Consider the following 17,605-nt stretch of genomic DNA (forward strand, 5'->3'; position numbering starts at 1 on the left):
AGCAAGATTTAAATAAACAAGAATGAAATAAGAACAATAGATAAAATGATTAAGTTTTGAAACTCAAGCTTTATTCAAATGCTGCTGAAAATAGATGTCATCAACCTGGACTTAAATACACTGAGTATACACTGAGCGACATCGTGCTTTTTTCTTTTGTGACTTCTATGACTAACTTATTTCGGGTAATATCGTCTCACTTTGCATGGCTGTTCCACCATTTCTCATACTTATTTAAATAGATTTAGACTTTAAAACATGGGCCTTGTACCACTTTGAAACTCTAATGTTGTTTTGCTTTTAATAAAAGCATCTGCTCAATTTTAAATGCAGTTGTAAATCCAGAGTAGAATTTGAGGTTCTTCTCCTTGCATGAAGCTTTAAATGACCAAGCTGGTTTAAAACTTTGTTGACTCATCGTTTGCTCTGAATTGTTACTTTAACTTTATATTGAATAGAACTGAATTTAACTTAAATGAATGGATTCTGTTGCATATCCCTGGAAATCAAAATCAATTCAATCCAAGGAAGTGTCCTCAAAGACCTTTTGAGGGAACACCCCAACATCACAAAGGCTTGACAGTGAGGTTAAAGCTGAAGTAGAGTTTTTATACTGCCCTCATACACAGCCCAGTGTCATGCCATGGTTAGCATGGTTTCAGACGGAGCCAGAGGGGGATACTGAGTAAAAGTACATTAACTGTCTTGTTTAACCTCACAGCTTTAAAGAATATGATGCATATGAAATTAAGATATAAACTGTCCCTGAGATTCCATGTGACACCAGCATTCTTTGGTTTCAGCACACACACATGCAGAGAGAATTACACACGGCTGGATCAGTGAGAACAGTGAGCATGACTATGCATTTCTGTGTTGCGTTTCAGAGAAGTCCAACGTGTTTCTGAAGGATCCAACTGATTTGATGACAAACATGTACGGTGACACCATTGTGACCACAAATGGTAAAATACAGACACACACACTGAATTTGACATCAGTCGAGTCAAATATTTTCGTATTCTGAAAAAGAGTAAGTTGTGCTTTTTTTATTTTAGGCGAGGAGGCCTGTCTCCTCCGTCTGTCCCTCACCAGCCTGTTCACAGGATCCTGTTTGAAATCATCAAGTGATCATATCTCCAGGTGAACTGATGTGTTTGAGCAATTAACTCACATGTATGAAGTCATGTATCTGTATGAGTCACATGGTTTCTCATGACATTCTTTACCTTTTTGCCTACAGTGTGTGTGAGCGCTGTTTGAAAGAGCTCTCTCTCAGGTAACACTTTACATGTATCCCTTTGCTGTGTCATTGGTTTTAATCTGTGTTGCATACAGCTTTATGAATGATTTACTATTCATTCCAGGATCTGTTGCTCTGTTTCATTAACGTCTTTTGCTTTGACTTTAAAAGTAAATCAACCAAGGACTTGTCTTTTACTGTTCAGGAAATACTCTATCAACTTTGAAATAAAGCAAATATCTAAAGTTTATGTGACATCTACATGATATTGCACAGGGATGTACACACTTCAGTTGTATATCGTATGTATATACTGTGTGTGTGTGTAGTGGTCAGCCAGAGTGTGCGTACTCTGTCTTTAAACGGCTGGGAACGGAGTTGGTGTTGGGCCTTTTCCTGAACATACGAGCGGAGGAGCAACCGGAACTTTTCCAGGAAATCATGCAGCTCTGCACTCAGCACTGGCATGGTAGACCCCCAACCCGACACACACACACAGATCCAAAAAAAGAAATGACACAGTTGGAAGCCATTATTTAAGAATGGAACAATCATTCTTCTAAATAGATTCAATCATTCTTCTAAATAGATTCTTATATATGTGTGGTACTGAATAACACTCACAGTATGACAAAGCATGACATTTTCCTCACAGTCTCTCATTGTGTTGAAGTTTTAAGAAAGCTATGTGCAATACAACATTGCATAAGCTCCTACTTCTTCTTTCATTAGCCTTTTTTATCTTTTTCTACCGTTTGTGGTTGATTGCTGGACTCTTCCTCTTCTGCATTTTTGCAGGTCTGATTTCTGCTCCAGTTAACATGAAGGTTCCTCTGTGGTCGTCAGGTTTCTCCACCGCTCTGGACGCCAGAGACAAACTAATGGGCATCATTAAAGACAAACTGGAGAATGACACCCAGGGGTGAGCCACTCTACTCTTTTTTTTTCCTTTTGTGCATCCCCCCCCCCCAAATACAAACAAGCAAATACAAACTCAGACTTATAAAGTTTGTAGTAAATAGACAGAGCAAACATTGCTACTGCTTCTGTTAATCATCTCTCCGTTTTGTTGCATCCTTTCTGTCTTTCGCCACGTTTCTGTCTTGTATTCAGACGTGCACAGGAATAACATTTCATCTAGAAGTGGGGACATGATTTGTTCACAAGGAGAACTATTGAGTTAAATGTCTTGTAGATTTTGAAGACAGTATGAATAGTTTCCAGGCACATTCCACAATATTATTAACTAAACATATTGATACTCTCCTTTATTTGCACTGCCATTCTCATGCAGTTTAGAAGCTGGTAGAGGCCTCTGATCTCTGTTGATGCCCTGATTCTTTTACCGAGATGCTGTGAATTAATAGTAATCTTTTGAACATCACGTCTTAATTCCAGTGTGGCGCATTCTTTTGTCTCTTCTTCAGCTTTGTTGGGTCTCTTGGTTCTTTGCCATTGCCTGACTCTGGTTCTGCCGCCCAACATCTCCTGCTGTTCATCTCAGCCCTCATTCCCAAAGCTCTGGCATCGCTGCTCACCTCCTTCACTCTGGCACTCAGTGGAAATGAACAGGTGCACAAACTCTGTCAACCTGCGCGAGGAGTGGAGTATTGATACGATATAAGGAGATCTTGTTTTTGGAACATTCTGATGTTACCTCAGTGGCGCATTGACTTTGTAGCTCTTTTGTTTGTATGTAGAAACATTTTAGGAAAAGCTGTGGCTCTGAATCTTGATGAAACAAAGTAAAATATTGCTATGCTCCCTTTCTTTGCGTTCTCAGATCGACATTTAATACAATTTCTGGGATAAAAAGAATATGTAAAATGAAAGTTATCATCTTTTTCTTTCTGAAAAACAAGCCCTTTGTGATAACAGTATAGTCCACAACTTCTTCTCTGTGTTCAGGAGGAGACCCGCCGTCAAGCAATGGAAGACCCTGATTACCTGCACAGAGTACTGCTGGAAGTGCAGAGACTTTGGCCGCCCTTCATTGGTGGACGCAGAATAGCTGATCAGGTAGGACAATCACCTGTGTGCAGGTTTTACAGATTCAGTTTTAACATTTTGACATTTAAACCAAACTGGTTATCTGTGGAAACAATACACCCATCTATTCTATCAAGAAGAATTGTTTCACGGACTGAATAGATATTGTGAATGGGTGAAAACGTCAGTATGGGTGACAGCCCTGTTAACAGTTGGAAATCCCCTGTGTTCCGGATGAAGTGCACCCCGCTTCATTTGCATGATCTGATGGTGATGCCAGCAAGCCAGAATTCTTATATTTGCATACCTTTTTTGGTTAACTTAACAAATAGCACTCCAGGGTTAACACAATCAGAAGCTTTATAGGCATCAATTGTATATGAAGATTGACAACTTTTTACCTTATAATAGTTGTTTGCAATTTCTTTACAGGCACATGCAGAAGTCAGTGCCATCTTTAGCGTTTAAACCAAACTGAATGTCTGTGGAAACAGTACACTCATCTATTCTATCAAGAAGAATTGTTTCTCGGACTAGAGATAGGATGCTTGTTTGCTGTGGGCCTGTAATTATCTAAGCTACCCATTTTACAGGCTTTGTCCTAAATAACTGACATTAAAAGAACAGAGCCAGAGAGATATGAGCTAAACCACTTGCTTTGTTGTTGCAAAAGTTTTCAAAACTTAGAAAGTTACATGAAATAAAATGCCTTCCTTTTCTGTTTCTAATAGTTGATATTGCAATATCAATTTATTTAGATTCCTGAAGTCTTGAAATAAAGAAAAAAAAAGACACCTCAAAGAACTTGTTGTTTTTTTGCTGCTCTTGCATCCACTAGATGGCGACCGGTGACAGTAGATGAAAGTCTCCCTGAGTGTGCGCTGAACAGCACAGAGGACCGAATAACAGAAACACACTGTAGTTGATTATACTGGGATTTGGACTGCAAGATGCTCTGATTTTGTCATTTTGATTGGAGTTATTTCACATTTTGAATCAGAGTCGTCAAAACTGTCTATAGTAGTAAAGCACCTATGAAAACAAGAGTAATTCCCTATTAAATGTTTACTGTTGAACCTAAACAGCATTTGAGCAACTAACTGTGTTTAGAACACGACACAATACATGAAACATCATGAGGAATTATAACATGGATATCTGATTTCTAATAACAGAATGAAAGTAATCAAATTAACTTTAGTTCAGGGTTTCAATGTTGCATTTATTTGGAATTGTTCCATCATTTCAAAATGCTTTTGTTAACTGATGTTATGTATAAATGCAGAGCCAGGTAAAGTCCACTTAGCATGAGTTTATTTTGCCCCTTTGAGCCTACTTTATATGTTACAACATATAGTTTCATTCACCCAAGAAACCCCCCCCCCCCCCCCCCCCCTTTACTCATTCTGTCTCCTGATTGGCTGGCTGCTCACTCTGAGGATGGGCAGAACACGCTCTTCCTGCTACAGCAATCTATGATCATTATGACCTCATCAAACCGGCTTACGCAATGACCCAATAGAGGGCATTGATCCCCTCTCTGTGATTGATTGTCTCCGTTCCCCCCGGAAGGAAGGGAGCGGTGGCCAGGATCTCTGTAAAGTGGAAAGTTTTGACACGTCTAGGAAATGCACCAGTACATTTTCTTTCCTGTTTCATAATGTGTGTTGATTTTTAGAGAATGTCATTAGGAAAGGAGGCACTCAGAAAACTGGTGTTTTGTGGTTTTAAAGAAAATAATATTTGACAAATATATGAGAAACATGCAGGATTGATTTAGTGTTGAGGGGGAGGAAAGAGGACACAAATATCCACAGGTACAGATAGACGTCTGGATATTTGTGTTAAAAAGTACTCTTGCTAAAACCTAAAAGTAGCTCTTTGAAGAGCACTTACAGTTAATTAGTGGTGCTCTGCCACTGCCATAGGCTGTCCCCAGCCAATACCTTTGTGTAACCTGCACTAATAAGAGCTAACGTAAGAGGCAAGTGCCTGTTCTGCAGAGAGCTGGCAAGATGTTTATGTGTGTGGGGAAAGTGCATGAGAAACTGTATGTATTCACAGTCAGGTGGAAAATCTCAACACTCCATCAAGTGGAACAAAGATATGCAACATATTTAGCAACCTTAATGTGTGTACGTGTGTGAGAGTGAGTTTGTGGGAGAATGAAGTGAGTGAGGGCAGCGGCATCTTTTATGAACCGGGAGAAGGAGGAAAGGGAGATTTGTAGAAGATTTTCCGCTCTGCCAGAGAGAGGCAGAGCGAAAAATGAGAGTGCAGGGGAAAGAGAAACAGTGATCACATTCTCTGGCAGTCCATTAAAGCAGCTACTGATGGATGCAATGAAAAGGTGAACTGGGCAACAACTGGGCAACTACCTCAAGTTGATTATTTTTCACCGAAAGAAATGAATGAAAATAAACGTCTAAAAAATAGAGAATCGTTCAAAAATGTAGAGAGCCGACATTGTGCTTTCCATTCTAATCCAAAAACGTTGAAGAGACACAAAGCATTTGTGACACAGTGTAATAATATCTATAATGTCTGATGACTGTAATAATTATACTTTCAATTGTTGAAATATTTTTTATAATATATCCCTCTGCATTTGTGTGAGCTTGTGCAGGACTCCACCCTTGCAGGATTTCATGTCCCTAAAGGTTATGGAGCAATCTATATCAGCCACGCTGTCCACCGTGACCCAGAGGTGTTCCAGCAGCCTGACAGCTTCCTGCCAGAAAGATGGAGCGGGAGGTGAGGATCTTACTTATGTCGATGGGTCTCCTGGGTTAGTCAATTCTGTCCCTGATGTAAAAATTGGCTCGGATGTCCTGCACGCTTCCTCTTAACAGTGAGAAAGTTTGGTTTAAGGTCCGTTCATGTTTATACTATAATGTGTGTTTAACCACAAAGAGCATCGAAGAGCATCACAATATAGAAAAACTTGGGCAAAACACCCCACACACAGCCCGAGCCTCACACTTCTAGATACTTTTCTATTTTCAAGCAGCCGCTACAGAAAAACTAATTTTTCACTTCTATCATGCAAGTACATCCTGGCTCCCACAGCGGCTCTTCTTCCATGGTGCTTCAGCAGTTTTTCTTCCTTGATTGTCATCCTATTTGCAAAATTGGATGTGGAAGGATTTAACTGTTGAGGTGTAGAGAAATAACTAGAGTAATACTAATCACATTCCTGTCATACAGAAATATATGGCAATTCATTGCTCAGGAAACTGGAATCCTCAGGTGAAAAATCAAGTTTTATACATCCATGTGGTATTTTAAACTACCATAATACCTGAATGTGGCTGAAAACATTGCTATGATAAAAATTGTAGTGCATATTACTATTGATTTGTACCACTAAAAGATACAACCATGACAGTGTTACACAGTGTTAAACAGTATAAGTTTAGAGCCACTGTAATACATTCACTTTACATTTAGGCTCTTTGAAGTCAGAAAACAGCTGGGATATGATAGCCTACCAAGTACAATATTGAATGTCGGTCAGGTGCACGTGGCAGCATGATACTTCTTGCCGCCAGTGTGTTTTTGTTTTATGGGTAGATTCAAATCATGCAGGGAAAACCTGTTTGTAATCATGTAATCCTGTTTTCTGCATGCATTCGACTTTCTCAGTCTATAGATGACATCCATTAATGTCATTGTAGTCTATCTTTGAGGTGCTGCAGTTTGTGTGCCTCTGATAAAATTCCTTTACTGTTGACCTAACTGTATTTTGAACAAATCGTTAGTTGCAGCCAGAAGGCAAATTTTATTAGATGATTTAGAAATCGAATCATCAAAAACCTGCTAGACAAGTTAGACTTTGGAGGCGACAGTGCAAAGAAATGGGCAAATATCTTACCACAAAAACACTGTTCTTTGACCAGATAATCTTTATCATAAAAAATCTGTAGCAAACCAAACTGTTGAAAATTCTTTGAGTTATGACTTTATATGGACCTCTATAGATATATCTGTTCAAGAGGACTCATATACCATATCAACTGTGGGGCAAGAAAACAAACAGAGTGTCATGACTACAATTATCAACGTGTTTATTCTGCTGAGTTCTAAAAGTAAAGAAACATGCTCGGCACATGCTTTGTTTTATTTTAACCTTTGCAATGTGGGTTTATTGGAGCTCAGCCACGTTTCCAGAAAGACACCTGAGAGCTGTGTGGGCTGTCAGGGATGGTAGGCAGTGGACCTAACCATTGTAAGGCATAGAATATTACTTGATTTATCATGCATCCATGGTCAGGAACAATACTTTCAAAGTATTTGATATTATTGGAAATATTTTTCTTTTATGTAATATATACTTTCTTTGTCATACTAAGGGTTTGTTTGCCATGAACAGTTAAATTGTGTACCTTGCTAACAAAAAAGAAAAGCCTTCAGCATACGAGTATTTAAATATTTGTAGTGAATTCGTATAATTTTAATGGGATTGGTGGGAGGAGTGCATTCACCTGTGGTGAACAAACTATGACAATATCACTGCAAGACAGCTTGACCATGCTGAGCTTTACCTGCGTAGCTCCATCCCTGACTCCACGATGTGTGAAATCACAAGCACACACATACACTCAAGCACACTTACCATTAGAAGGAACAACAGGAAGGAAGCTTTCAGCACTTTGACACATTAGGCGTCGAGACAGAGCGTCACAAAAAGCCATTTTCCTAAAAGCCATAGAAAAAGAAGAAAAATAAAGCATTTTCCTCCATGTGCATGACAGAACAGATATTTTTCAAGCTCTGGATAATATTTTCAAGGACCGGATATTAAGAGAGAATTCTCTTTTGTTCCAACTTGGCTTTTTCTCATAGTTCAGGCTGTTGAAATCAAGGACATTAAAAATGGTGAGGCCAAAAGAATTTCATGAAAAATGTTTCTAAAATGAATTGTAGACAGTGTAATTGGGACTGATATGAACTTATATCAGCAGCATATCAACTTTGACCCCGACATTCTACTTTTGAACTTACACACAGGACATGTACAATGAAGGTCTGCCTTGAAACGGGCTCTGTGAAAAGGGCAGTGGTGAGATAGGTCGCAGGGCTAATTTGGTAGTTATTCAATTCATTTAACTGTCAATAACTGTTCAATTTTCTTTGAATTCACTTTTTTATTGAAATTTGATTTTTGATTAGGCAACACAATTTTCTGAACCGAGTAGCTTCATTGTTTAGGTACCAACATAACAAAGGAAATAACAAGACCTTTAACACTCTAGAGTCTACTACAATGCAAATTAAATTAAATTAAAGAGCTATCTGGCAATGATTGGCTTAATTTGTACTGTATCATGTTGATCACATTACTGAAATGGACTTTGTTTTATTTTTAACTAGACATACCGCACAGTAATATCCTGTTTAACTAAATCTATAACAGATTTAGTTGTAGATATAGTAATTTAATAATAGATGTGTTGTGATCGAACTGATCTGTGTTGTTGTGAAACGCATATACCTATAAGTTTTAATTAGCTAAAAACACAGTTTTAAAAATAGATCCTGCTTTTGCCAGTGACCAGGGGCCACGCATAATAATATTAAAACAACAGTCAAAGTTGCAGGCTAGATTTTTACAGTATGATTTTTACTTGGACATTACAGCGCAGGCAGCTAGTTCGACAGATGAAATTTCAGAAAAAAATGCATTCTTTACAGAATAAGAGTTGCACAACTACCCTCTGTCTGCGACCTTCCCTGGATAATTGAAACCTAATCTGACTCATTTACCGATTCACTCTTCCAGTCAACCCTTTCTCTATTCATCGTCCTCCTTCATTCACCTGGTTATTCTCATTCATGCCCATTGACTCAAGCGACAGACTTGAGGGGGACAAATCCATGAATGTATGCATCTGCTGCCATGGAAACAAGTCACCTGCCATTGTCTTTACCAATAGGGATTTCCTGTGAGCATGTTTTGTCTACAGGGAGGAGGAGCAGCTGTTTTCTCTCCCATGATGCCTTTTAGAGTGTAATGAGATACCGAAATATGAGTCAGGCTGGATCTTTTTGTCGTTGTTATTGCTGTTGTGTTTTCAGATCAAAAAGGGGGTGATTCCTCTGAAATTACTTCTATTCCACTAGATCTGACAGTATTAATCTGTGAGATTTAAAGAATTATAAGATCCCTGTTTGCAGCTCTCAGCAGTGAACTATGGTCATAGGTAATGACTGCCTATTGTACACTACTTGCTACGTGACAGAGCGGTTTTAAACCAGGAAATTACTTACTAGGTTAATTACTAGGTTCTACAGTAAAAAAGAGAGAAGGGATAGAGGTCCAATGAGATTCTTATTATTATATAAAAAAGCTAAATAAAGATTTACAATATAATTTACAATAATTATATAATTTATAATTTAAATAATTTATCATTTATCATTTACAATATATGTCAGGAATCTGTTCAACCCGTGTATTCCATGAGAATGTGCTCACAATGAACCCAATCTTAACGTAGCAATTGACGCCATTTTTGAGGCTTGTAAAGACAAAAAAAGCACTCAGTTAAGAAATCTATGAATGAAAAGACAGGTAGCTGCTGCCATGGTAACTGGCGACCTCACACCTATTTTTACCAATGGGGATTCCCTCTGTGCACTGTGTGTAATTGTGTGTGTATCTGTGCATTGTGCAGAATGGGATGGGGTTGAGGAATGAGTCAGAGATTTTCCTTGAGGCATCCAGAAATGAACTGAAACTGTGCAAAAAAAAAAAAAAGATAAAAAATGGGTTGTGTAGATGCCCACTATTTCTAAACCAAAGTCTGAGATGTCCAGATTTATAGCATGTGAGGATAACTGAGAGTTTTTAGAGATATGTCTGGTAATATACTAGATTTTTCTTACCATCTTCTTTGCATAAAAAATAGTTAATAAACATCTACAGTGTTGCACTTGGTGACATGTTCCTTAATTTCTGTGAAAATACAAACACTACTTTAATTGATTTGACCCTAAATTGCTGCTCCAATAAGTCCCCACCTGCACCAATATAAGCCTAACAGTATTAAAAACCTCCAGAGACTCAGTATATCTTATACAGTGGTACACACATTTTAAGATGTACGTCTTAAGTAAAAACAACTGTTGGTGTAGAGGATGTTAATCTTAATTTTAATTGATTTTTACTGCTGCTCAAACTAGTGTCCTTCTTCAGGATTAATAAAGATCTCTCTCTCTCTCTGAGTGTGTTTGCTTTATCTTCACCTTTATCATCTGATCTATTACTCCTTCCTTCTATCTCCATCTGTCAGTAGACTGCTTTCCTGTCTGCCGTGATGGTTTCCAGGCTCGTTTTCATGCCACCTGGCTCTTTAATTAAATGACCTCAGCTCTGTTATATAATAAGACCTACCTACAAGCATCACAGTTTCATCTGTTTGTGCTCTCTTTTTTTTTTTTGTTTGTGTTTGTTACGTATGATGTCCCAGTGCAGATTGTCATGATGTGTTCATATGTGTGTTATGTGCGTGCGTGTGTGTTTTCCACTTGGAAGCGAATAGTGAAGCTGGCAACTTAACATCCCATCAGCCGAACGCCCACACAGTCTCCAGCCCCAGATAAGTGAATTGGAAATGCTACCAAGCACAGATAAAAATCTCAGCTACTGCAGGGGACAGGGGGTCAGGTTTCTGATGAATCTGAGAATAGGGACTTTCCTTCTTGTTGAAAATATACTGATATACATCTATTTTCATTGGAAGCAGAATTTTTTTTATTTTTTTTTAGCATTTCTGTTTTCACAATAACCTTCACACAACATCTCAGAAATCATGTAAGTCAATCGCAAATTATAACATCAGGTGTGTTTTTCATCACATCGCCAAAAGGCACACAAAAATGCATGGAATCATCTTCATACCAGTAGTTTCTCTTATGGTTGTTTAATAGAGTAATCGTTTCATTTTTGGGACCTGCTAGAATTTGTGTACCTGCATTTCTCATACCGTACATTGCTGCAGAAACCTTGTGTCACCTGTCTAAAACATTCAGTTGAAGCCCATGTCCCTTTAAGACTCAACTCCTGAGTCTGATTGGTAAACTAAGTCATGAGGAAACAGTGGAACATGAGGCATATGGTCATTCTTTGTATGCCTGGACTTTGTGCTTCGTGTTGTTTCAGACATTTTATATTCACAAAAAGCTACGTTGCACTCTAAAGGAAAGATAAAAACACAAAAAGCATAACATAACATAAAAAGATATTAGCATATATTTTTATCAGTTGAGTTCTTCATATATCTATCTGTCTGTCTGTCTGTCTGTCTATCTATCTATCTTTTATTCACAATCCTCTATCTCTCTATTCAAACTATAATTACTCTTGAATAATGTAGGAACAAAAAGCCCTCTTGGTTCTTAGTCATGGCATCTCAGCCTGCCCCCTCATTAAGATTTAGTTGAGTAAACTAAATTATGCCAGACACCAGATTATAATCCTTTGATTCATTTCCCATCCTTTCAGAATATTTGATAAAGCTTTTTGCTGGATTGCTGGACTCTCTGTGTTGCAGAGTATTACAGGACTATATTGTGCGATACACATCTTGCCGTTTCAGGGTGGACCTAAGAGTACATTGAATGAATAGACACATAGCAAGAACACAATAATCTCCCTTCTCACATGCACAAACCATCCGACACTCTGCTTCCAGACTACACACATCACTAATGCTTCCTGTGTGCCTTTAATCAGAGCTCAGGTTTCAGGAAGACAGGATGCATTAGATAGAAGAGGCAAGAGATGGCTGGCATCAGCAGGTTATTGGCTGACAGCTTGAAACAACTGGTATTTTTTCAAGTATATTTTTAGAGGCTTCATATTGGAGCATAACAGCAGGTATGACGAAGGGAATCAGGCTGATAAGTTGGGTCACTGATTCATCCTCATTTTTGTGATTTTCAGACTTGCTCATTGAAATCCAGTTTCTCAAAGTCTTTTAATTGGCTTTCTTGCCAAAGAGAGGTCAGCCGGATCTAGCATGGTGCGCGGGTGTTTTCTGTGAAAATACATGTATCAAGTCAAGTTTTTAGATCAGCAGTAACAGTTTGAAAGAATGAGCTCTGTTTTGTTTTGAATCATTGTGGTACTTGTGCCACTGTTTTTTTGGAGGTAATACACAAAGAAGTGCAGTGAAAGCAGACTGAAGGTAGACAGATGCCATGCTTATAACAGGTTGGATGGTCTCTCTTGTCCTTAGTATGAAGAATGCATTTCAAATTTTGATTTGACTGAGCACGGTAAACAGCTTTCCACATTGCCTCAGTCCATTTAAATAAGCTTTGGCCCAGGGAAGACAACATTTTCTGGCTCAAGTTCCTATCTAGCTTCTTTTCTGCATGATAGAGCTTTGACCTCCATTTGTGGAACTCGGTGAACTTTGTTCACAGACAAGGATTTCTGGAAGTGTTCCTGAGCCCATGCAGTGGGCTCCATGACAGAATCATTACTATTTTTAACGCGGTGCTGCCTGAGTGCCCCAAGATCAAGGGCGTCCTGTACTGATTTTCGTCCGGGTCCCTTGTGCTCAGACTCATCTGATGATATTGTGTACTGTAGACTTCATGTTGAGAAGCATGATTCTGAAATTGCTCCCTAATTTACAGACAGTTTTTTGCCGATGGCTAAACCTCTTTTATGTACCTCCTTTACTCCTGAGAGACTCTGCGTCTATAAAGTACTCTTTTTGATTCATCATGTTATTGACCTGTTGCCAATTAACCAAATTAGGTGCCAAAGGTACCAAATAAGGTTCCTCCATTTTCCAGGAACTTTTTTGCAGCTGCTATAAAAATCCAAGATGAGCTAATATTTTTGATGAAAAATGTCATTTTCAACATTTTACTGTTTTCTATGTTCTGTTGTGAATAAAATACTGGTTTATGAGATTTGGAAACAATTTTATTCTATTTATATGTATTTATTGCACAGTGCACACTTTACAAAGATCTGTGTAAGTCAGCTTGATAAGATTGTACTGCAGACCCTTAAAATTGGAATATTTTGACAGCCAAAGCAAAGCAGTGTTGTTAGTGGTGGGGAACTTTGTAAAGAATGTATAAAGATTTAGCACGTGATGGCCACTCTTCATGTATTCATCATATGATCATCGTGTGATGTTGTGTCAGTGGATGACAACGCTTTCTTTCACAGTTTTATTAGGGGCAGTCATGAAGTAGTCATTATTCTGCTGAATGATGTATAGAAAATCACAAAAAAATGTCAAGCCCCAAACAGTTTTCATGCACCACCACCATTTCTCCTAATTTACAACATTTAACTAGAATTTGTTGTGCTTCTCTGATTCTTTTAACACAGTTTATGTCCAACTATGTTTTTCGCATCTACAGGAATGCAGGCCAGGAGCACTTCCTGTGTTCATTTGGCAACGGGCCCAGGGGCTGCATTGGGGTTAAGCTTACCAATGTCTTTCTCAAGGTGATAATACTCAAGACACCGTCAAACACAATCACATATCCAGGCCCTCTCTCACACACACACACACACAGTTTAATTATTGCCATTTCTCAGTCAGCAAAACTGTGCATTTTAAGCAAAGCTGCTAAAAGATTTTATGAAAGTTGTTTTTTCTATTTTCTTTCTCACTGCATTTCCCTGCTGTGTCTCTGTCTGTACATTACAGTCTGTACTAACATAGATGTAAGCTGTTCCTGGCTTACTGCTTTGTAAGCCAGTAATTCTGCTATAGGAAATGTAATGCGTTGATCACAGAGGGAACAGAGTGTCATGCGGAGATTGGGTCAAGTGCTTTACCTTTCTGTGAAGAAAATGAAGAAAAAATGCTCACAGCAAACCAGCTGTGGCTGTCACACACTCAAACACATGGTGAAGAAACTCCAAATAGAGCGACCACCATCCCCCAACCATCCAGGAAATAGAGCACTGCCCATGGGAATGATGAAGTCGCTAGTCTCGTGTGTGTTTGTTTATTAGATATACTAAAAGTTGTGACATGAAGTCACCCCCTCCATGTTGTTATAATTGGTTTTGTTCTTAGACATTATGAATTCATATTCTGTACTTTTCTAAACAATCTATGTTCATATTTTGTACTTGTCCACTCTGCTCATACTGCACAATGTATGTCCTTGAATGGTCCAAGACTTTAAGAAGCATAACTGGACTAAATAAGTGGGACAGGTGAAGCTTCTCTATCTTGTCAGATAGACAAGGCTACAGTAGATGCACGCCTAAAACAACACTCACACACACACGTTGTTTATCACATCCCAAGAACATGACGAAGACGCTGGTTGACCTGTTAATGTCACTAATACCTGGCCAATTATACTCGGTCGCGTGTAAGTCCAACCTCTGTGAGATAAATGTGAAGAAGATAGCTGCGAGAGCTCTGTCACTTCGAGTCCAGCGCTGCCATACTTTACCTGTAACCACTAATAAATACTTTGTCTGTGAACTTGAGATTCTTCAAGCTTGTTCTCGGGCTTTCAATGAAAGAATCGGGCTAACAATGTCCCCATGGCACCACTTGACATGGCCACCATTGCCTACATAATGCAGGCACATGTATTATACGCAAACTTGAGGAAGGCGCAAAAAAATATGACATGTACCCAACAGGTGTGACGATATTTATTTTTCTAGAAGGGCCAGTGCCTTTGGAAACTGGTGTATGTGTGAACGAATGTGTGTCTGAGTGTTACTGGCACTAACACTGATTAGTTAACAGGGTGACACCACCTTGAAAACAAGCACTTCCTAAGATTCCATCTAGGCACTTGGGTATCTCAGTGGGGTCCTTTTTGATTTATGGTAAGCACTGCCAAATCTAACGCATGCTGTATATCGAAGACTGGATTACATATTTTTACACATGACTACTAGTATGATGCCATTGTTATATTTAGTTATATCCAGCTTTAACTGTGAAGAAAAAGTCAAAAGACCAGCTTCCTTGTTGTTGGAAAATGTTCATGAACAGAACTTTTTTTACCTTATAACCGAGCAAAATTGCTTTTTAGGTAATACTTTGTTTGTTTTTCAGTGACAGGCCATGTATTTTGCAGTCAGACCATCAGAACAACCCAACCATGAATGTATGAATGAAAGTGTGAAAGATTATGCCTCTATTTTGTTGTCAGACAAGATGCTGCATCACACAAAGCACATGTCACACATGAGTGTTGTCACCAAAGAGAGGAAATTTGCAACACAACCAGCAGACTAACTCATACAAGCACCAAGCAATGAAAGCCCCTGAAATACAAACAACAAGCTTCCCCCGCAGATTCCAGCCAGCCTGCTGGCCTTAAAGGCATATTCCACCAAACAAACTCAAAGCCACACCCAGGTCACTGAATCTCAGCATCATTTATACCTCTAGCAGTTTTGATAGTAAATGTCCCGCACCAAAATGAAGTCTGTCCTATTATTGTTATCTACCCTTTTTTAGTATGATATACAGCACAGCAGTCACACACAACAAATAAAAACAATCAACATGTAACAGATAAGAGACAAAACTTTTTTTTTTTTTACTTTGCCATTGTTCTTTTAATACATAATGCCCCAAACAGACAGCAGTTTAGGCCTCACCACAGCTGATTACTGAATTAAGCTAGGACATGCTAAGTTAGCACCTTGTGTTAGAACATCTCATTACAATTATAGTTCTTTACAGTTAGTAGTTGTTGAACATTTTCTGTTTTGTCTAAAGGCCTTTTTTATTGTTGTTGTTCTTTTTGTCAAACTGATTCATTCGGCTTTATTTATTCATTTAGTGAAATGCCTAAAATTCACAAATCAAAAGGCCAGATGAGAGAGCAGAGGGAAGGAAGCAGCCAGTAAGAGGCTTATCTCAGCAGTCTACATCCGTTGACTCAGACTGTTAACTAACACACTCAAAGTATGTTATTTAATCAACACTGGTAGATTTAATTCAGCCTGACATCACTGATGTTGTAGGACTGATGTTGTAAGATTATTTAAAAGAGATGTATTGTGCTTTTTTTGTGTTTGTTTTTTATTTTTTAGACAAGTTGTCTCTTTTTTTCTTAAAAATCTATGAGACATGCTTTGGTTAAAGTATTACTTGGTTAAAGCTCAGAAGATGTCTTCTCACCCCTATTAAAACTACTCTTCACACACCAGCGTGTGTCGGGAAGTGAGGTACCTCTCACTCCACCTCTGACTCTGCCCTCCTCATCCTGGGGGTTTTGCCTCTCTTGAGGCAGACGGCTCTCCCGACCATGACAATTGATGAGCAGGGAGAAAGAAAGTTTGCTGGACAGAGCTTACAGCAGAGTTGTAGGTGTTGCTGCTAGCTGTCCAAAATGGAACTGTGAAAAATGACTCAACCTTACACACACACACAAATTTGACTCATTGTAAATGTTGAGCATGACTAAATGGTGCTCAGGTGCTGGTTAATATTTCTCTTCTTTCTTCGACAGGTCAATCATACGTCATTTAGTTTTGGATTAATTAGCCACCAAAACCAGCTGTGTGTTTTGCATTGCTCATGAGTGGGATAATGAGGACAGGACAAAACAGAGCCTTGCAAATGTCGCAGATGGCACCCGACTGTTTACCCTTCACTATACCCCATGCACGGTTACGAGTGTTATATTTTATATTTATATAATTATTTTAACATCTTTCTCCATGCACAGATTAAATTCATAAAACTAATCACTATTCTCCTAGATGCCTTCCAAATGCAGTGTGACTGAATATGCAAATTATTCCCGCCTCCTGTATTAATATAATTACATTTCATAGCATTTTAATGTATCCTTTTTTACAGTTTACAAATAGTTATGTGAATTGTTAGTTCTTAACTTAATTTCTAATAATCAGTCAAATTTAATCCAATGTAATTGTCTATCCTTGTATGGGAAATTTTATGGACATATTCAGTTAAATCTATTTTAATTTATTTTTATTTTATCTTTCTCTGTATATCCGTCTCTGGAAAAGTGAAAGATCAGATTGATTATTTAAAGTACATCTGACATGCTTTCAGCAGGCTGACCATTTGCCAAACACACACACACACACACACACACACACACACGGACGGAGGAGGACATGACCAGAGTAAAAAGTAGACTGTGGGGATCTAGGTCAGAGATGTGACTCATCTCCCTCCTTCATCCCTTCCCTGTCCTCCTTCCTCCCCACCCCCGCTCTCATCACCCTTCCTCAGTTCCCTCACTTCTCCTTTCCCATTCATTCATCCTGCTCCTCCCCCCACATCAGGAAAATTCTCATTCATAAAGTGAAGGGGGAATCGGGCGTGATTGGTCTGCTCAGCGGCAGCAAGACAAGTAAATAAGGAATGCTGGCTA

At 38.7% G+C, this 17,605-nt stretch overlaps 1 protein-coding gene across 4 annotated transcripts in view; it reads left to right on the top strand.

Annotated features, from left to right (window-relative positions):
* The window catches only part of LOC140277444 (cytochrome P450 26B1-like), a 452,169-nt gene that overhangs the window by 766 nt on the left and 433,798 nt on the right, over positions 1 to 17,605 (top strand). The window contains exons 2-11 of one of the 4 annotated variants that reach the window (XM_072372472.1): positions 888 to 965; positions 1,059 to 1,143; positions 1,244 to 1,279; positions 1,573 to 1,712; positions 2,042 to 2,165; positions 2,671 to 2,815; positions 3,152 to 3,262; positions 5,859 to 5,986; positions 13,625 to 13,712; positions 15,398 to 15,663. In XM_072372472.1, coding sequence (XP_072228573.1) covers positions 888 to 965; positions 1,059 to 1,143; positions 1,244 to 1,279; positions 1,573 to 1,712; positions 2,042 to 2,165; positions 2,671 to 2,815; positions 3,152 to 3,262; positions 5,859 to 5,986; positions 13,625 to 13,712; positions 15,398 to 15,436 — 974 coding nt within the window. In that variant the 3' untranslated portion in view covers positions 15,437 to 15,663. Of the gene's footprint in view, positions 1 to 887; positions 966 to 1,058; positions 1,144 to 1,243; positions 1,280 to 1,572; positions 1,713 to 2,041; positions 2,166 to 2,670; positions 2,816 to 3,151; positions 3,263 to 5,858; positions 5,987 to 13,624; positions 14,628 to 15,397; positions 15,664 to 17,605 lie in introns of those variants that run through there. The other 3 variants (XR_011909090.1, XM_072372471.1, XM_072372470.1) reach the window with 3 other exon arrangements.

The sequence above is a fragment of the Leuresthes tenuis genome, unplaced genomic scaffold (assembly GCF_036924035.1).
Source record: "Leuresthes tenuis unplaced genomic scaffold, fLeuTen1.0.hap1 SCAF_19, whole genome shotgun sequence".
In the NCBI taxonomy this organism is placed as follows: Eukaryota; Metazoa; Chordata; class Actinopteri; order Atheriniformes; family Atherinopsidae; genus Leuresthes; species Leuresthes tenuis.